This window comes from Hyperoodon ampullatus (assembly GCF_949752795.1).
Source record: "Hyperoodon ampullatus genome assembly, chromosome: 18".
Classification (NCBI taxonomy): domain Eukaryota; kingdom Metazoa; phylum Chordata; class Mammalia; order Artiodactyla; family Ziphiidae; genus Hyperoodon; species Hyperoodon ampullatus.
In genome coordinates, this window is record NC_136931.1 from 49,577,814 (window position 1) to 49,597,962 (window position 20,149).

General features: G+C 52.4%; 2 protein-coding genes across 3 annotated transcripts; both read right to left on the reverse strand.

Moving 5' to 3' along the window:
- Window positions 1–373: 373 nt before the first annotated feature.
- On the reverse strand, window positions 374–8,269 carry LGALS4 (galectin 4; the record flags this gene model as incomplete). 2 transcript variants are annotated; one of them, XM_079722920.1, is made up of 10 exons in its annotated part: window positions 374–520; window positions 602–767; window positions 959–1,047; window positions 1,349–1,378; window positions 1,550–1,588; window positions 1,712–1,738; window positions 4,063–4,197; window positions 5,580–5,784; window positions 7,813–7,901; window positions 8,225–8,269. In XM_079722920.1, the coding sequence occupies 10 exons, from the start codon at window positions 8,267–8,269 to the stop codon at window positions 374–376; spliced, it is 972 nt and encodes a 323-aa protein (XP_079579046.1). The 2 variants fall into 2 exon arrangements, with proteins under 2 accessions (XP_079579046.1, XP_079579047.1); XM_079722921.1 differs by lacking the exon at window positions 1,712–1,738.
- A 1,506-nt stretch (window positions 8,270–9,775) lies between these two features.
- On the reverse strand, window positions 9,776–19,888 carry ECH1 (enoyl-CoA hydratase 1; the record flags this gene model as incomplete). Its single annotated transcript, XM_079723917.1, has 10 exons — window positions 9,776–10,068; window positions 10,247–10,397; window positions 10,659–10,730; window positions 10,818–10,888; window positions 11,862–11,926; window positions 12,055–12,103; window positions 12,188–12,312; window positions 18,930–19,018; window positions 19,144–19,351; window positions 19,756–19,888. 10 exons carry the CDS (start codon window positions 19,886–19,888, stop codon window positions 9,964–9,966), a joined length of 1,068 nt encoding a protein of 355 aa, XP_079580043.1. The 3' UTR covers window positions 9,776–9,963.
- Window positions 19,889–20,149: the final 261 nt, after the last annotated feature.

Consider the following 20,149-nt stretch of genomic DNA (forward strand, 5'->3'; position numbering starts at 1 on the left):
CACCTCGATTTGGATCCTGGTTCTGCCATTTATGGACTCTGTGACCTTGGGCAACAGCTTTATCTTTCTTTGCCTGTCTCCTCATCATTTACAGATGGAAAATAATAATAGTACCTACCTCCTGGCATTGTGAGGAGTGAATGGGTTCATACACATAAAGCCCTAGATTTATTATGACGAGAGGATGGATGGACAGATGATTGGATGGCTGAATGGACAGTGCTTGATTGAACCAAGAAGGAAGGAACAGTGAGGGAGGCGAACAGGGTCGTGTACACTCACAAGACACCCTTGGGCATTTTATTAGGGGCTTAGAAAGGAGTCCTACAGGATCTTCCTCTGTGTCCCCAAGGGTTATGGCCCCAGATATAGATCAGATCTGGACATAGGACAAGGTGACATCACCCTGAATCTCCACCATGTCCACCCTCTGGAAGGCCGAAAGGCGATGGGAGAAGTCAAAGAGGTGCTGGCCGTTGGCATACACCTTGAAGCGATCCATGCCACAGCGAATGGACAGCTGCAGAGAGAGGGGCGGGCATGAGGCCAGAGCCAGGACAGAGGCGTTGGAGGGAAGCAGGGAAAGAGACCCCAGACTCACATCAAAGAACTGTCCAGGATCAAACGGGTTGTAGGGGACCTTCCTTTCCTCGGCTCCCCACAATCCATTCAGAAAGCTGTTCCGGACCACGGTGCCCTCATTCAGCCGGGGGTTAATGTGCAGAGCCAGGTCCCCTGAGGATCCCACCTTGAAGTTGATGACAAAGCTGGGGGCAGAGAGAAAGGTAGGAGTGAGATGGGTGGGGGGGAGGTGGGGGAGCGCTTTGCTCCCCAAGGAAGGAGGGGACTGGGGACTGGATTCCCAGGTCTCCAGTGGAGGAGGAGGCTGAGGGCTCAGACTCCTAGGACTGAGGGATGAGGAGGACCAAGGATTCACACCTCAATCTGGATTCCGTACCTCTTGGCTGTGGGGGGTATGTAGCCCTTGACAATAATGGTTCTTCGGGCTGTAAGCCCCCCTTGCAGTCTCCCATTAAATGGCACAGGCTGTGGGAAGAGAACATGGTGTCCCATCATCTCTCAGGTCCCCAGAAGCCAGAGGCGGGACAAGTTTTCAGAGAGGGGCTCTCACTTGTCCTGGGAAATGTCCCAAACCCCCAACCTCCACCCCCTCTGACCACCAACTCCACCCTCTCCCCACCCACCTCCCGCCCCAAACACCCTCTGCCCACTCTATTTCCTACCTTCTCAGGGCTCCCCATGGCTCAGGACCCCCGACCCACCACCAGTTCCTGCTTGCCCACAAACTGCCCACCACAGAACCCTAAACTCCCACCAGAGACCTTACCGGGTTGAAGGTTGGGGGTCCCTCCATGGTCTGTGAAGCGAGGAAGAGTTATTCTATAATATTCGGCAAATATTAGGCCCACCTACTACATGCAGGCGTAGCTCTAGGTGCTGGATTAGTACAACTGGGGATCCAGTCTCTCTGACCACCCTCCAATTCTTGCCACCCACCCCCGAATGGCCACACAACCCTCCCACTTACAGGGAGGTTACTTAGCACTTGGTAGCACTGCCCAGGACCCTACACAGATGGACGGAAGGCATGAATGGAGAGAGGCTGGGGGTCCTTTGGCTGCCCTAGGGCCTCCTCAGCCACTGAACCCCACCTCAAGGGGAAGTCCATCACCCACCAGCAGGTACTTACTGGGTACGCCGGATTAGGCATGGGTATCTGTGGGCACAGAAGGAGAAGGAGGCAATGAGGGGGACCCTAAACTAGGGCCTGGAGGGTGTCAAGGATGCCCGCCCCAGGGTAGCCTACCACCACCATCCAAGGGAACTCGGGGTCAAAGGGTAGCACTCAGATGGCTCATTCATGGAGAGGAACTCGCCGTGTTTAGGCATATCCAGTGCACAGCGAACCTCAGCCCACTCCTTTAGGACAAGGCTGGTAAATTCTGTTTTTGTACCCACCTCTGTCCTGGCTTCCTGCTGACCCAGGACCCTCATCCGCTCCTCTCCTCCCACTCAATCCAGGAGCCACACGATAAAGTGTGCACCCTCATTACACACCCCCAGGCCCACACAGCACCCTGCTCACCTCATCTCCAACCATGATTTGCCCCTCCCTCTACATGCGCACCCCTGGGGCAACTAGGGGTGCTTTAACCAGCCAAGTTCGTGTCTCTCCCTTGTCTGTCTCAGCTCTTTCAGTCTGTGTGTGACTCTGTTTCTCAGCCTCTCTTACTCGCTGTCTCTGTCTCTGTTCCTCTCTCTCGTCCTCACCTTCTCACCAGTGGTTCCTTTCCCCACCCAACAATTTTTATTCACTCTTTCTCTCTGTTTCTGATGCACTCATTTCTGCCTCGACTTCCGTTTTAAGCCAACTATCCTGAAGGTCCTTTAAAAATTGCTTCATCGTTGTTTTTCTTTTTATTCTGGCTGTGTTGAGCGTTTTGCAGGATCTTAGTTCCCTGATCAGGGATTGAACCCGGGCCCTCGGCAGTGAAAGTGAGGAGTCCTAACCACTGGACCGCCAGGGAATTCCCATGTTGTTTTTCTTTTTAAAATACATTGATGAGGGCTTCCCTGGTGGCGCAGTGGTTGGGAGTCCGCCTGCCGATGCAGGGGACACGGGTTCGTGCCCTGGTCTGGGAAGATCCCACATGCCGTGGAGCGGCTGGGCCCGTGAGCCATGGCCGCTGAGCCTGCGCGTCCAGAGCCCGTGCTCCACAACAGGAGAGGCCACAACACTGAGAGGCCCGCATATAGCAAAAAAAAAAAAAAAAAAAAAAAAAAAATACATTGATGAGGGAACTCCCTGGCGGTCCAGTGGTTAGGACTTGGCACTCTCATTGTGGGGGCCCGGGGTTTGATCCCTGGTCAGGGAACTAAGATTCCGCAAGCCATGCAGTGCGGCCATAAGTAAGTAAGTAAATAAATAATAAAATAAAACACACTGATGAAGCACAAGAGTAAAATGAACACCCATAGGCCCAAGGCCACCTTAGGGATGAAGACATTCCCAGCGTTTCCTCATCAGGGAGGCAGAGGAGTGGTTTGATCCGTGCCTCTGCTGCTTACAAGCTCCATGACCTTGGGCAAGTTACTGAAGCACTCCGTGCCTCAGTTCCCACATCTGTAGAATGGGGCTGATGATCATCAGAGTACTTTCCCCTTGGAGGGGCTGGGGGACTTACAGGTTGGGAAGGGTAGAGCCCTCAGCTGAAGGACATGCCAGGGTTCTGAAGTTTGGGCTTCTCCAAGGAGTGTTGCTGTGGGGTTCTAGTGCTTGTGTCTTGGCCAGTTGTTCACCGTGGACCTGATAGTGGGGTTTCATGGTCACCGGTGTGTGTCTGTTCAGCTTCCGTAGATGCTGCCCAGTTATTTCCCGAGGTATGGTAGTCTCGGCCAGTCCACAGCCTCACCAGCCATGGGTATGATGTGCCTTTCCCGTTATAGCCCTTCTGGCGGGTGTGTAGTGGTAGCTCCCTGCGATTGGCAGTGAATTTCCCAGCTGACTGATGACGTCAGGCAACTTCTCAGAAACATGTTTGCTACTCCTGTGGTTTTTGTCCCTCCCTATCTTCACTTTCTGACTCAGCTTACACACCTACTTCTCCTCCAGAAAGCCTTTCCTAAGACTTTCCAGGGACTTCCCTGGCCATCCAGTGGTTGGGACTCTGCGCTTTCATTGCCAAGGGCCAGGGTTCAATCCCTGGTCGGGGAAGTAGGATCCTGCAAGTCACGTGGCACAGCCAAAATAATAAAATAAAATAAAATAAAATAAAATGATGGTGTAGAAAATGGTGCAAATACCTTAAAAAAAAAAGACTCTCCAAACCTCCTGTATGTGCCCCACCCCTGCACTGACGACTTGTGGCCACTACTATCTGGTGACACATCTGTCTTCCCAGTAGACTGTCTTGGTTGCCGCTGGGTCTGTGGCATCACCTGGCAAAGGTTCTGGCACAGAGCGAGTGCTCAGGATATAAGTGAATGTAGGGATGAATTAAGGAAGAAAGCAAGCAAACAAGAGGGGGACACACCACACACCTGGTTTGGGGTGGGCTGGCCTCCGATGAGGTTGATTGATTGAAGCTGCAGGTCGCCATCCACATGCAGGTGGGTGACCATCTGTAGTGGGATCCGGTGCCCAAACTCATAGAAGGGATTCCCATTTACCACCACCTGGAGGGCAGGGGTCAGGTCAGAGGTGGCACCTCTGACCCTGGAGGGTAGAAAACAGGAAACAGGAAACAGGGAGATTTTTAACTTGGGGTCACAAGTTTTGAGGGTGAGCTGGGATAGCCTCAGAGTCAGGAATCTTGAGTCCACCGGTCAGAGGTCAAGCTGAGGTCAAAAGTCAGTTCACAGATTGGTGGGTGGAAGAGAATAGAGAATTTAGCCTGAGGATGGAGATTGGGAGATAACTGAATTGGAGTCCTGGTTTTGGTACCAAATGATTGGGTGTCAGGTCCAGCTCTGACGTGTCTTGGCTGTGTGAGCTTAGGTAAGTCAGTCACTTCTCTGAGTCTTTGTTTCTGCATCTGTAAAATGGGATCTCGCTCTGGGACTGTTGGGAAGGCATGTCAAAGGCACTGTGGAAATCCCATGTAGAGCCTTGCCTTGTCATCACCTCTCAAGAGTACTGTAAGCCATCACGGTTCTATTTATAGTGCTAAGCAATGGGCACAGCCGAGACCCAGCTCCCCAGGACTGAGAGCTTCCTACATGCTAAGCGCTTTACCTGCTGGCATCAACATGACGATTGGCTCAACAGCTCCGTGAGGGAGGACAAAACACTGTCCCTGTTGTTCAAGAAAGCAGAGGTTCCAGGTGGTAGAGTGACCAGTTCAAGGTCACATGCTGGGGAGAGGCAAAGCCCAGACTTGAACCCGTGTCTGTCCGAGCTCAAGCCCTGATGTTAACCTTGGTGATGAGGTTAGATATCTGGTGTCCATATGAGGGCAGATAACGTCCAGGTAGGTTATCCTCCCAGAAGACTTCTCCCATGGGTCAGGCTGGGACAGATGTGCACAGGGTGTCTGATGTGTGTCATTTATGGGGAGTGGCAGGCAGGGGATGGAGAGAACTCCATTCATATTTATGAATGAAATTATATGATAGCTGGGATTTGCTTCTAAATAACCGGAGGGGAAGTGGGAGGTAGAGATACGAGCAGAGGAACCTGGAGTGGACAGCTCTCGGTGCTGGCCAAGGAGAGGAGGGCTTCCCAGGACTCTGTGCTTCTGTGTGTGTTTAGACTTCCTGATAAGAAAGGGCCAACATACATACCTCGCAAGAACACGGGAGCAAGATGTTATGCGTGAAACACGTTAGAAGGCTCTCCGAGGTGGAGGAATGGGAATGAGAAAAAGAGAGGCAGGAGAGGAGGAAAAGAAAAGAAAAGAAAAGTGAGGTAGGAAGGGAGGAGGGAGGGGGAAGGGAGAGAGGAAAAACGAAGAAAGAAAGGGAGAGAGGGAGGGATCAGGGGAAGGCAGAAAGGCAGGGAGGGAGGGAGGGAGGGAGGGAGGGGTGGGGAGGGGAGGCCCCGCCCTCGAGGCTCCGACCTTGTAGTGCTCGGCCAAGACCATGAACACCAGCTCGAAGGCGGCGCCCCTGCTGAAGGGCATGCTCCTTTTCTTCTCCTCCTTGCCCCAGCTGCCGTTCTGCCTCGTGTTTAAGACCACCTTATCCCAGCCGTCAAAGCGGGGATTGAAGTGGAAGGCGACGTCTGCCTCTGGGCGCTGCCCCACCTCGAAGTTCACGAAGAACCTGGTGGGACACGAAGGGCTGTTCCCCTGGCCGCCCACGCCAGCGCACGACTACCCAAGACTGGAGGCGGAGATCGTGCCCCTGCACTCCAAGGGGCAGATTCCCACCGCTACCCCTTTGCTCACTCCCTTTCCTTATGAGACCCCCTTCCCTGACCCAGCTTCAAATAAGACTGCTACTGGGACTCCTGCGTTTACCCCAGCCCAGTCTCTATCGGCTCAGGTCTCTCTGCCCCCGCCCTGGCTCCTGAAGGCCATTCCCCACATGCAGCCAGAGGGACCCTGTGAAAACCCAAATCGGAGCACCTTCCACAGCTCCCTTCACACCATCATCCCCCAAATTATTCCAAGGGGGCATGTACACACCTGCCTCAGGACCTTTGCACTGGCTGTTCTTTCTGCTTGGAATGCTCTTCCCTCAGATACACCCCAGGCTCCCTCCCTCACCTCCTTCAGGTCTTTGCTGAAAAATTCCCTTCCCAGGAACCTTTCCCTGGCCACCTTATTTAAAGGGACAATGCCACACAACCCCTACCCCACATCTGCTCCCCATCTCCCTTCCCTCCTCATTTGTCTCCATAGCATTTATTGCCATCTGACTTATTGTATATCTGACTTATTTATTTTTTATCTGTCTCCTCTACTAGGATGTCAGCTCCACGAGGACAGGGATCTTTGCCCTGTTGAATGCTCTGTCCCCAGCACCTAGGCACAGAGTGGGTACTCGGTGGACACAGAAACAATGAACAAAGAAACAACAGTCCTATGACATCATTCAATTATCATCACCATTTTTTTTTTTTTTTTTTTTTTGCTGTACGTGGGCCTCTCACTGTTGTGACCTCTCCCGTTGCGGAGCACAGGCTCCAGACGTGCAGGCTCAGCAGCCATGGCTCATGGGCCCAGCCGCTCCGCGGCATGTGGGATCTTCCCGGACCGGGACACAAACCCATGTCCCCTGCATCGGCAGGCGGACTCTCAACCACTGCGCCACCAGGGAAGCCCACCATTTTTTTTTTATCATCACAATTTTAAAACCATAAAAAAAGCTAAGTGGGGCTTCCCTGGTGGCGCAGTGGTTGAGAGTCCGCCTGCCGATGCAGGGGACACGGGTTCGTGCCCCGGTCTGGGAAGATCCCACATGCCGCGGAGCAGCTGGGCCCGTGAGCCATGGCCGCTGAGCCTGTGCGTCCGGAGCCTGTCCTCTGCAACGGGAGAGGCCACAGCAGTGAGAAGCCCGAGTTCCGCAAAAAAAAAAAAAAAAAAAAGCTAAGTGGACTTCCCTGGTGGCGCAGTGGTTAAGAATCTGCCTGCTAATGCAGAGGACACAGGTTTGAACCCTGGTCCGGGAAGATCCCACATGCCGCGGAGCAACAAAGCCCATGCACCACAACTACTGAAGCCCACAAACCTAGAGCCTGTGCTCCACAACAAGAGAAGCCACCGCAGTGAGAAGCCCGCGCACCACAACAAAGAGTAGCCCTCCCACCACCACTCGCCTCAACTAAAGAAAGCCCGCATGGAATGAAGACCCAGCGCAGCCAAAAATAAATCTAAAAAATTAAAGAAAACAAAAAGCTAAGAGTTATTGTAGTGCTGAATATACGACTCTATATGTTTTACATATTGAATCCTCAAAACCCATTCTACAGATGACAAACTAAAGCACACAGAGCTTTCCCAGTCACACGGTTGGTAAGTGACAGAGCTGGGACATGAACTCAGGTGGACCAGCTCTGAGCCTGTGATTTAATTCATGCTGTCATACCCATCAATTCCAATCCAGTGTCCCAACTCTGGGGCCACCTGTCATGGTGAACCTCCCTAACACCTCCCAGCCCCCCGCCTGATCTGATCACCAAGCCCTGGACTCCCCAGACCAGAGCTGTTCTTTGGCCATCAGGTGCAGTGGCATAGAGCCCTCTTCTCAGCGGCGGGGAGGAAGGGAAATAGGTCTCCTGCACCTGGGCTGGAAGCCCCCTGTTTGTAGCCCCCTCCCAGCCTAGCCTGGCATGGGGGAGGGTCTTACCTCTTCATATGCTCGCTAGCCACTCCTTGGATGTAAATGGACATTCCAACTCTGAGATTGCCTGGGATGGGCCTGTGGTAGGGCAGCGTCTGCAGAAGGGGCCAGGTGAGGGGCCTCAAAGGCCATCTGCCTATTGCAGCCCTTACTACTCAGTCAGAAGCCCCTCCAGCCCCCCTCCCTTAAGCAAGGGAGAGGAAACCAAGGGGTGAGGGATCAGCGTGAAGATGAAGAGGGTTGAGAGCTGGAGATGGATGTAAATAGTCTATCAGGGTGGGAGTAAGTCAAGCCCTAGGGTCAGTACTGGGTAAATCAGACCCACAATGGCCGGGTGGGTGCCTCTGAGGATCAGGGTGAGGGTAAATTGGTGCGTGGAGGTCAGGGTGGAGCTAAGCCGGGGACTAGGGTATCTCACCGGGTTGTAGGTAGGCTGGTAGCCTGGTGCAGGAAAAAAGGCCATCTTGAGAGGCTGGGCTGGTGGCTTCTACGGTGAGAAGAGCTGCAGGAGTAGGAAATGGCGGCAGATAGCAGCTGGTGGGTGGCTCTTATACCTGAGGATAAGGGAGTGGCTGGCAGGGCAGGGTCCACGGGGTCCCTCTTCTGGGCATCCTAGGCACACATCTTCTAGGGCACCCCCAGTCTCCCTTCTCTTACCAGCCTCACTGGTAACCAGCCGGAACCCAGATCTTCTGGGCCAGGCCTGAGGTACTCAGCTCAGGACCGCCTCCTCTAGGCTCTTCTGCAAAGAGGAAGTGCTGGCGAACTTTGGCCCTTCAAGGGCCTTATCAGAGCCCATAAAAACCTGGCTGACCCCTTGTTGTCAGAGGGAGGGTAAGGCCAGGAGGGTTGGGCAGGGTAAGGCTAAAAGGAGTGGCCCAGGACAGATGGGCAATGGAAACAAGTGAAAAAGCAAGGAGGAACTGGGCACTCTTGATACTCCCAGGAACTGTTCAAGGACCTAAATTGATTGCTGCATGCCTCTAGTATGTACGTTATATTGTATATGTAGTGGTTTAGATCACTGACTTCTGGAGCCTGAGGTGCTGGGTTAAACTCCTTCCTCTGCCACTTCTTCGCTGTTTGATCTTGTGTCAGTGCTTTAACCTCAATTTGCCCATTTGCCCATCTGTTAAATAGGGAATATTAATAGTATTAACCTCATAGGGTCCTTGAAAGGAATTACTAAGTTAATAAATATTCATAACAGGACGTGGCATATAGGAGACACTAAATTAATGCTTGGGGACTTCCCCGGTGGTCCAGTGGTTAGGACTCCATGCTTTCACTGCCGTGGCGCTGGGCTCCATCCTTGGTCGGGGGAACTAAGATCCCACAAGCCTCCCACAAGCCGCACGGCGCGGCCAAAAAAAAAAGAAAAAAAGGAAAATAATACCTTGTAAATTAATGCTTGGTCTCTTGCCCTCATTCCAAACATAAATCCAGGACGTTGGTTTATTTTTTATTTTTTTGGCCACGCCACGCAGCTTGTGGGATCTTCGTTCCCCCACAGGGGATTGAACCCGGGCCACTGCGGTGAAAGCCCTAACCACTGGACCGCCAGGGATTCTCCAGGAGGTTGGGATTACATATGGAAAAGAGAACTCAGAGCTTAGAGAAGTGAGGCAGTTGGCCCAAGACTGGGTAGCAGCAGAACCCTAGCCAGACTCCAGCACCGGAACCTACTATGCTGTGCAGTGAGTGGGGGCCAGGCAGGGGAAATGCCGCCCTCAAGCCTGGAGCAGGCAGGAAGACCATCTGTGGCCTTTCACATGACTTGCTACCAGCCCTGGCCTGCCCACTGCCACTCTGAATGGTCATCACCTGCATGGCTCCCATGCCCATTGGTCATATCTCTATCCCCAACTTTCAGCACAAGTGTGGCCCTTGGAGCCCCCAGGATCATCATGTTAACCCCCTTTCTGCCTCGCCTCTCTTTCCAATAAGGACACCGGGTTCTTTATATTGCTTTATTGTTCGTGGGGCAAAGACAAGGCATGAGTAAAGCTGTGTCATAAAGTTATGAACAGGGAGACTGGCCAAGAAGACAGCGAGGGGGACCATCTTCACTAATCCTCCCTCTCTGTGAATGAGGAAGCGCAGGCATGAGACGGGACAACGCTAGACCCTGGGCCAGGACCTGGGACGAAGGGCCTCTCAGAGCTTGGAGAAGGTGATGGTCTTCAGTTCCTTCTTCTCCATTAAGGCCTGGAGAGACTTTACGACGTCCTCTGTCTGCAGCATGCTCATGTTCCAGGATTTCTGGATAAAGACGGCGGCGGGGAATGGAAAGGATACGGGAAGATTTTAATTGGACCAATGAAAAATGGGAGATAGCAGCGCACCAATCAGAGGACACGGCCTGCAAGGGGCCGCTGTGCTCTGATTGGCTGCTCTGGGATCAGAGAAGGGATGCGATTGGTCGGACGGAGAGTCTCACCATGAAGTTGAGGCTGTCTGTCACCGAATGGTCGCGGGAATAGAGCAGGTTGATCTTGGTGCTCTGCACCGCCACGGGGCTCTTGCTGGAAATCTCGGCTGCCAGGGCGAAGGCCGCATCAAGCATGACCTCCTTGTCTGGGAAGACCCGGCTGAGGATGAAGGGCATTTGGAGTCAGCGGTCTGAGAAGAGCTCTCCTCTCCCTCTCATGGATGAAGAAGTGGCCAATCACAGTAGAAAACGGAAGATACCACAGTGAAATGGACCAATCAGAGCAGGGCAGTAGACTCCAGACCACCCAGAGAGAGGAGGCCACTAGGAATCCATGAGTTAAGGTACACGGGGATCCAGAGAGCCCCACCCAGGTCTGGCTGCCCCTGAGCTCTTATCCAGCACAGGCCTCAGCCCCTACCTGACCAGCCCACTGTCAAGGGCCTCGTCAGCCATCATCTTGCGGGCAGTGAAGGCCAGCTCGTTGACCAGGCTGCAAGAGGGCAGAGCATGTCGGGGGAGGCAGTCATCCCAGGTCTAGATGTCCTGCCGTCCCCTTCCCCAGGCTCCTCTCACCCACCTCTGGTTTCCGATGACTCTGGGCAGTCGCTGCAGGGTTCCCACATCCGCTGCCAAACCTAGGTCCACCTCCTGGGGGGAGCAATCCTGTCCGTGCTTGGTTTCTGCCCACTACTGTCCCCCATGCAACCTCAGTGCCAATGAAATTCTGCATTTACTGCAGAGGTCCCACCCCACCCCCACCTCAGAGACTCCCATTCCAAACACCCCGTTTCATTCCCATCCACATACTTTTGCCCATGTAGGTTCCTTCGGTCTAGAATACAGCCCACCTTCCAATTCCTCTGCCCTCCCAATTCTTTGAGGTCAGCTGCATCTATCTCCAGAAGGAAGCCTTGCTCATCCCTGCCCTGCCCCCCTCCATCCATGAGCTCCATCGTGCCTCCCGCCCCCTCCAGCACTGATGCCAGCAGCGCCCCCAGCCTCAACCGCTCCCTGACAACTTTACTCACTCCTGACCTCACACTGACTGCATGACCTACCCATGACTTCCTCCCTGGCCAAGTGTTACTTTTCTTTCTTTCTTTTTTTTTTTTTTTTGCTCCTGTGGCACGTGGGATCTTAGTTCCCTGACCAGGGATCAAACAGGCGCCCCCTGCCTTGGAAGCGTGGAGTCTTAACCATTGGAACACCAGGGAAGTCCCAAGGGTTAATTTTTTTTTTTTTTTTTTTTTTGCGTACGCACGCCTCTCACTGCTGTGGCCTCTCCCGTTGCGGAGCACAGGCTCTGGACACGTACGCTCAGCGGCCATGGCTCACGGGCCCAGCCGCTCTGCGGCATGTGGGATCTTCCCGGACCGGGGCACGAACCCATGTCCCCCGCATCGGCAGGCAGACTCTCAACCACTGCGCCACCAGGGAAGCCCCCGAGGGTTACTTTTTAAGGTTCACTTCTAACTAACTCTTCCACGAAGCCATCTAGACTCACTCTCACCCCCTTAGCTTGCTCTGTTCCTGCTCTACCCCTGCTCTGACCTGTCTCTGCCACTCATTTTCCAGCTCTAAGCAGGGCCCAAGGAAGCAGAAGCTCGGGAGGATGGCTCACCTTCACCTGGAAGGAAGCGTCCTGGGTACAGTACCGGATGTCACAGGCGGTGATAAGATCCACTCCTGGGAAGTAGAGGCCAAGGACACTAAACAACCACAGGACTGCTCCAACCCCACCCCCAGACTGTGGGGTTGCACCTTGGGCCAAAGTCTAACTAGCAACAGATCTGGGTGGGTGGCTGCAGACTCACCTGCACCAATGCAGGCCCCATGGATGGCACCAATCACCGGCTTAGGGCACTGGAAGGGGACAGGAGGGGCAGGGTCAAGGCTGGTCCAGGAGCGGCAGGCAGGGGGGATGCCCTGCTAGCCTCCCAGAGTCACCTTCTCGATGACGCTGAAGGTCTCTTGGTATCTGCTGAGGAGGCTATGGAGGTGCCAGCTGATGCGGGCCACGTCGTCTCCTGCAGGCTGAAGGAGGCCTGAAGCCATGTCCACGAAGTCGATACCTGGTGGGGAGATCTGGGGAGGCTCACCTAGCCGCGCAGGCCCAACCCATTGCCCTGGCTAGAGTTCAGAGGCCACGCAAACCACCACAGTGGAGACAGCAGCTCACACAGCAGGGACTGCCTTTGGGGTGTGAAGTCAAGGCAAGCTAACGTATATCGAGTCTTTGCTCACTTCAGCCTCACAAGGACCCTCTGAGGTAGGTCCTATTACTACCTCCATTTTCCTGGGGGAGAAACTGAGGCACGGGGAGTTTAAATCACATGCCCAAGGTCACACTGGCTTGTGAACAGTGGAACTGCGATTTCAAACCCAGAACTATGCAGCTGGCTCCAGGGGCCATGCTTTTCACTGTGATGCCAGATGGCCTGGAGGTCAAGGTTTTGGGCACGAGCAACTGCGTCAAAGGTGGTAATGTTTCCTGAGACAGGAAGCTCGGAAATGGAGAAATTTTTGTGGCTCCAACTTTAAGACAATCCCAAGTCTGACCTTTCCTCCACTGAGCTGCCTCCACAGTCTGTTCCCCACACGCGGCCAGAGGGCACTTGTGATCACCTCAGGGCCCTCTCTTCTCCCCGACGCCCCCCATCCCTCTTACTTAGAATGAAATGCCAGGTCTTTTGCCAAGGCCCTACCAGCCCTGCACAAGCATCATTTCCAACCTATGCCACTGGGCACACAGCCTCCATCAGCCGTCCCAACAACACATTCGCTTCCCAGGGCCTCCGTGCCTGCCCCTCCCTCTGCCCAGAACAGCCCTTCCCCAGCGATCAGGCCACAGTTCAAAGGTCACCTCCTCAGAGAGGCCCCCTCTGGCCACGTGGCGAAATAGCAGCTTGTCACCCTTCACCTCCTTTCTTGGCCATGTCGCCCGCACTGCCTTCTTGTTAGCACATAATTGTATGCTTATCTCGTTTAGTGCCTGTCTCCCTTTCTAGGATGTGAGCTCCATGAGCGGAGGAGTTTGTCTTCCCCACCTCCCCACCCCCAAGGAGTTTGGCTTTTTGCCCACCACTGTATCCCCAGTGCCTACCAGGGCCTAGCACGCAGCAGGTGCTCAATAAGTGAACAATACAGACAACAATCTCTGCCCCCATGGAGCTGCCCTTCTATGGGAAACAAACAGGTAAGAAGATACATTTTGTCAGGTGGCAACAAGTACTAAAAGAAAATTAAAGGAGGGAAGTAGAATGGAGTGTGTGTGTGTGTGTGTGTGTGTGTGTGTGCGTGCATGCACATGCACAGTGAGGGCTCTTGCAGTATTAATTAGGGTGGTCAGGGACCCTCTTAACTGAAAAAGCGACATATGAATAAAGATCTGAAGGACCACAGCTGTAGGGATATCTGGGATAAGAGAGTTCTACATGTCAGGAACAGCCAGTGCAAAGGCCCTGCGGTAGGAATGCCCCCAGTGCCTGTGTGAGGACCACTGAGGCCAGCGTAGTGGAGTGAGCAAGGGGGAGATTAGGAAGAGCCAGCGTCAGAGAGGTGACAGAGGCAGACTCTGTGGGGCCTTGTGGGCCAAGAGGAGGACTTTGGCTTTGACTCTGAGTGAGGTGGAGCTACAGGGTGGTTCTGAGCAGAATTTTCTTCTTCCCGAGGTGAACCACTCTCATCCTTTTGCCTGTCCTCTGAACAACGCTATTTGACAAACCTGAAAAATCACTCCCACCTTCAGCCACACCCCTGACTCTCTGAGGCTCTGTTGCCTGCACAGCTTATTTAAATGAACGAGAACAGAGGAGTGTTGACTCAGGGCAGGGCTGAATTTGTGCAAGTTAAATATGGGTAAGACAGAGCTCCTCTGTGTGACCCTGGCCAGGTCACTCCATCCTTTGGGTCTTGGGTTTCTGCTCTGTAAGATGAGCCTAAAATCCTCCTGAGAGCTGATGGGGCTGCAAGGATTCAAGCGACAGAGCCCAGAGGCGCTTTGAGCATTGCCTGGCACGTAATGGCATCACAAGTTACTATTATTATATACTCCGCCTCAGCTGAGGCCAGAACTGCCTGCATCAGCCTGCAGGCATCTGCCAGCTTCCCACTAGGCCTGCACAGCTTGTAGGACTCAGTGGGAGCCACGCTTACCCCCAGAACAAGCCCAGCTTGGCACCTGGCCACACCTCCTCCTGCTGGTTTTGCTGGTTTATCCACCCTATCTGGATCTGCAGACGCGGGTGTCTGCAACCCCTTGGAATAAAGGACCCCAGACCACGGTACAAGGTGTCCCCCTCCAGAGTCAGAAGTCATTCCAGAGAGGTCCCCTATCTCGTTCCCTGGGAACCTCTAAATGTTTCAGATCTCCTTCATCATCACAATTAAGTTATTTATAATCATCAATAATAACAGCTACGGGGACATCCCTGGTGGCGCAGTGGTTAAGAACCTGCCTGCCAATGCAGGGGACACAGGTTCGAGCCCTGGTCCGGGAAGATCCCACATGCCGTGGAGCAACTAAGCCCGTGTGCCATAACTACTGAGCCTGCACTCTAGAGCCCGCGAGCCGCAACTACCGAGCCTGCGTGCCACAACTACTGAAGCCCGCGCGCCTAGAGACTGTTCTCTGCAACAAGAGAAGCCACCGCAACGAGAAGCCCGCGCACCGCAACGAAGAGTAGCCCCCGCTCGTCGCAACTAGAGAAAGCCAGCGCGCAGCAACGAAGACCCAACGCAGCCAAAAATAAATAAATTTATTTTTTTTAAAAAAAATAGCAGCTACATTAATAAAAGTTCCACATGAATTAATGTTCTGTGCCTATCAACTCGTTTCATCCTCACGGCAACCTGATGAGGTGGGGGCTCATAGCATCTCCCTTTTCTTCAGATGGGACCACAGAGAGGTGAAGGTGTGTGCAGCTGGCAGGGGTGGGAGGTGGCGGGCTCCTCCGGCTCGGCATACTTTGAACCAGTCTGTCAGACACCTGGGCCATAGTCACTTAGCCGTGAAGAGCAAGGATTCTGCAGCAAGGCAGCCCATGTTCAAAAATCCCAGCAGTGAGAACTGGGCAAGTTTCTTCCTCTCTCTGAGTCTCAGTTTCCTCACCTATCAAATGGGGATGGGGACTGAGCCTGTCTCATGGGGTCATGGTGAGAATTAATACGTGTAAGGCGCTCAGAGACACTCCGCAAATGTAAATAAGTGTGGGCTAGTTCTTTTTTTCTTTTTTTTTAGATTAGTAGTTTCATTCTATCATTGAAACTGCTAATTAAGTTGGGTTTCTTCTTTCTGGCCTTCAGATCGAAAATGGGACGAGATGGCCACAATCAGCTGTGAGCTGAAAGATGAGGACCCCAGGCCTGGAAAGGCTGGCTACACATGAACCCTCATCCTGCACTCCATGAGGGAAAGGGCTCAGAAACAGGGGCTGCTTACTTTTATTTTTTTTTATTTTTTATTTTTTTTTTGGCGGTATGCGGGCCTCTCACTGTTGTGGCCTCTCCCGTTGCGGAGCACAGGCTCCGGACATGCAGGCTCAGTGGCCATGGCTCACGGGCCCAGCCGCCCCGCAGCATGTGGGATCTTCCCGGACCGGGGCACGAACCCGTGTCCCCTGCATCGGCAGGCGGACTCTCAACCACTGCGCCACCAGGGAAGCCCGGGGCTGCTTTCTGTTTTGAGGTCCGCGGCACCCAGGAAGGGGGCTGGCACTGGAATGTTGAATGGATGAACAAAGGAATGAAGGAGAACAGAGAGAGTTGTAGAAAGAAAACAACGGACACGACATGCGGAGATGTTAACAGACGAAACAGAAATACATGGTCTGAGCAGGATGAACCATCATTACAGACTAGAGTGTCTGATGTCTCTGTGATGCCGCTGCTTGGAACTGACCCGAAGTCGCCCTGGCTTCTGCTGACTCATTGGTTTCTTCCCAGGCCCCTGATTCTTGAAGGAGGCTCCTGAGCGCCTCGAGGGCGTTTAAGACGTCCACTGTTGTGTTATTCTTGAATAAAGCAGGAGAGCTTTTGGAAGCCCAGCCAGGGCAGTGTTCCTTCACAGAGATTCAGGGCTAGCCTGGTGACTGAAGGCCTAAGGTTTGGAATTCTCCTCTTGAAGAAGTGCTGTTGGGGTAGCTGGGATGCCCCGGTAATGGTTCCTGCCACTTCATTCACAGCAGCGCACCTTCTACCTGGGTACTGTGAATTTTGCTGACACAAAGGGTGTCCTCTACCTGGTGTTGGACAGACCCTTGGAACTTCACATCTTTCCTGCCTTAACCTGTGTGAGCAGCTGTCAACCTCCTGGGGTGGGGAGAGGGGACTGCCTAGAAATTTGGGGGCCAAAATCATTTAGGTGGCCTTTACTTGGTCTTATCAAGAGGATTCCAATAAAATATTTTAAAGCAAATTAAAAAAAAAAAAGAAAGAAATACATTGTTTACTGTCTGTCTTCCCCACTGAATTGGGAACTCCATGAGGGCAGGGCCTGGGGCTGCCTCAGTCACCACTGGGACTCCAGCACTAGGCTGGGCCCTGTGCAGAAATCAGTGTATGTGACCCTCCACTTCTGGTATGGACCCTCCTACAGGTGCCAACTATGTGCCCTTGTTGGACAAGATCCAATTACCTGAAGGCACCAGGCAGACTCTGGAAAAAGTGACTGGCCGAGTTACCTGTTTTTAAAAAAGTTAACCTGAGGGCAGGTTGAAGTTGTACTTGAAGAACCAAAGGACAAACAGAGCCCAGGGTGACCTCAGCTGATAGAAAGTGAGGGGGGGAAATTCCAGAAAGCAGAGATCCAGAGAGGGGAGCCCCAGGTTCTGTGTATAAGCTCTGCCCAAATCTCTTGTTGACCCATGAAGCAGGCAGACAGCCCAGCAAAGAGATTTAAACACTGACTCCAACTTAGCTGCTAAAACAGGAAACTCAACACTCTGGAATTTTGTAATAGGATCCTGAATTTCCACATCATTTTCTCCCATAGTCCAATATCCAGGATACAATCTAACCTTACTCCGAAAACAAAGAAACAGGAAAATGAGACCCATTTTTTTTCAAGAGAAAAGATAAGAAACAGAGATTGACGCCAAGGCGACCCAGATGTTGGAATTAGGAGACAAGGATTTTAAAATAGCCATTGTAACTACGGTCAGTGATGCAAAGAAAAATATGGTTGTGGGACATCCCTGGTGGTCCAGTGGTTAAGAATCTGCCTTTCAATGCAGGGGACGCACGTTTGATCCCTGGTTGGGGAACTAAGATCCCACATGCCGAGGGGCAACTAAACCCACACGCCACAACTACTGAGCACACGGGCCACAAGTAAAGAGAAGCCCGCACGCGGCAATGAAGATCCCGAGTGAGCAACTAAGAACCGATGCAGCCAAAGATAAACAAATAAATATTTTTTTAAAAATATGATTGTGACAAACAAAAAGATACGAAACTTTAGCAGAGAAATGGAAAATATAAAAAAGAACCAAATGGAAATTTGAGAACTGCAAACTACAATACAAGTATACCTCATTTTACTGCGCTTCACAGATACTGTTTTTTCTTTTGATTTCTTGGCTGCACCACACAGCATGTGGGATCTTAGTTCCCTGACCAGGTATCGAACACATGCCCCGTGCATCCCTGCATTGGAAGCAGGGAATCTTAACCACTGAACCACCAGGGAAGTCCCACAGATACTGTGTTTCTTACACATTGAAGGTTTCTGGCAACCTTGCATTGTCAAATGGTTAGCATTTTTTAGCAATAAATTATCTTTTAATTAAGGTATGTACTTTCTTTTTTAGACATAATGCTACTGCACACTTAATAGACTACAATATAGTGTAAATGTAACTTTTATATGCACTGGGAAACCAAAAAGTTCGTGTGACTTGCTTTATTGCTATATTCGCTTTATTGTGGTAGTCTAGAACTGAACCCACAATATCTCTGAGGTATGCCTGTATCTGAAATTTTTAAAAATCATTGGATGGGCTTAACAGCAGAACAGAAGTGACAAAGGAGTTGATGAATCTGGTCAATGGAAATTATCCAACCTGAAGAAAAGACCTGTGGGACAATCAAAAGATCTAACAGACATGTAACTGGAAATCAGTTCATGTGGGCTGAGTAATTAATTGCATGAAAGCATGCAATTTTTTTTTTTTGGCCGCGCCACTCGCAGCTTGCAGGATCTTAGTTCCCCGACCAGGGATTGAACCCGGGCCCCTGCAGTGAAAGTGCTGAGTCCTAACCACTGGACTGCCAGGGAATTCCCAGAAAGTGTGTAATTATTACAACACGCTTTACTGACATAAAAAAAAAAAAACAGATTCTGGGTGATTAAAGACCTTGATCAAGGCCACAGGTTCAGGATGAAAACCCTGACTTTAGAGCCGATGATCCTGTCATGTTCTGTTGGACTAATTTCTTTTCTTTTGTTTTTGCTGCACCGTGCGGCATATAGGGTCCTAGTTCCCCAACCAGGGACGAACCCATGCCTCCTGGAGTGGAAGCACGGAGTCTTAACCACTGGACCGCCAGGGAAGTCCCATGGACTAATTTCTGTATTTGAAAATGATCAAAGTGGAAGTTAGAAGCTGCTTAAAACACTAATTACGAAGCATTACTCTATTCCCAGGAGCAGGGGAGACTGGCAGGGGTGGGTGTGGCGAGCCCCTGGTACCTGAAGTGAACATTTTTCCTGCGCCAGAGATCACCACAGCACGACAGTCAGCATCTTCTGCAATCTTGTTGAAGCACACCACCATCTCGCTGTGGGGGAAAGGGGGAAGGGCCGTGTCTGGCGTGGGAATCCCCTGCCCTCCGGCCCACCCCTGCCCAGTCCCTTAGCCCCCGCCTCCTCCTGCAGGCAGGCCTCCAGAATCTGCAGGCCGGACCTCCAGAAGGCCTTGTTCATGGCGTTTCTCTTCTCCGGCCGGTTTAGCTGCACATGCAGGATGTGTTTCTGGACAGATGTCACCCGAAGGGACTCATAGCTGTGGCCTGGGGCTTCCTTGGGGGCTGCTTTGGAGGCCTCATCTTGTGCAAAGGAACTCATGGGATGAAGGTTAAGGCTGAGACCCAGGTTGGTGCGGGCTGTCAATCCTGGGGAGATGAAGGAAGGAAGAGCCATTGATGACCCCAGATTGGGGGCACAGCACCTTCAAGAGCAGAGGGCACACATCTCAGTGACACTAGATTGGGGAACACAGGCCTGTTAGAGGCCTTGGTTTAGGGAAATACAGACTTTAAGATTAGGGTGCACTTATCAGTGGCCTCAGTATGAGGACCACTTCAGACCCGTGATCGTGGTACTGACTCCAGGTTGGGAACACTGAGCCGTCAGGGACCCGAGTGTAAGACACAGGCCGTTTGGATGGGGGCACATGGATCCCTGAGTTTAATAAGGGGCTCGGACCCTGCGAGACCCGGGACAGGCCTCCCCGTCCGACTGTCGCTATGACAGCACGAAAGCTCAACGGACTCCCAAAGGTCAAGAGGTGACTCACGCCAGGTCAGCAAGCTGCGGAGCCTCCGAGAAGCCGGTATCACCGCCGCCATTGCTACTGATTCGCTGGAGTAAACCAACAGGAGGAAGCTAAGGGGGCGGGCACAAAAGGCCGCCATGTTTGGTGAGGGCATCGAGGCCACAGCCTGACGCCGGTGACGGTCCTCTTCTCGCCATCTTTACCAAGGGCAACCGGAAACAGCCTTCTAGGTTCGCCGGCCATTAGAGTGATTCGGTCATGGAACCTTTGGACCAGTAGATACCCGGACTAAGAAAATGGTTCATACTGCTCTTGGACATTATGTACAGAATTCACCACAGCTGTTTCATAATGGTGGAGAAATTGAAGACAGATGAATGTCCAAGGGCATAATGGCAGAATAACTGCAGCTCTG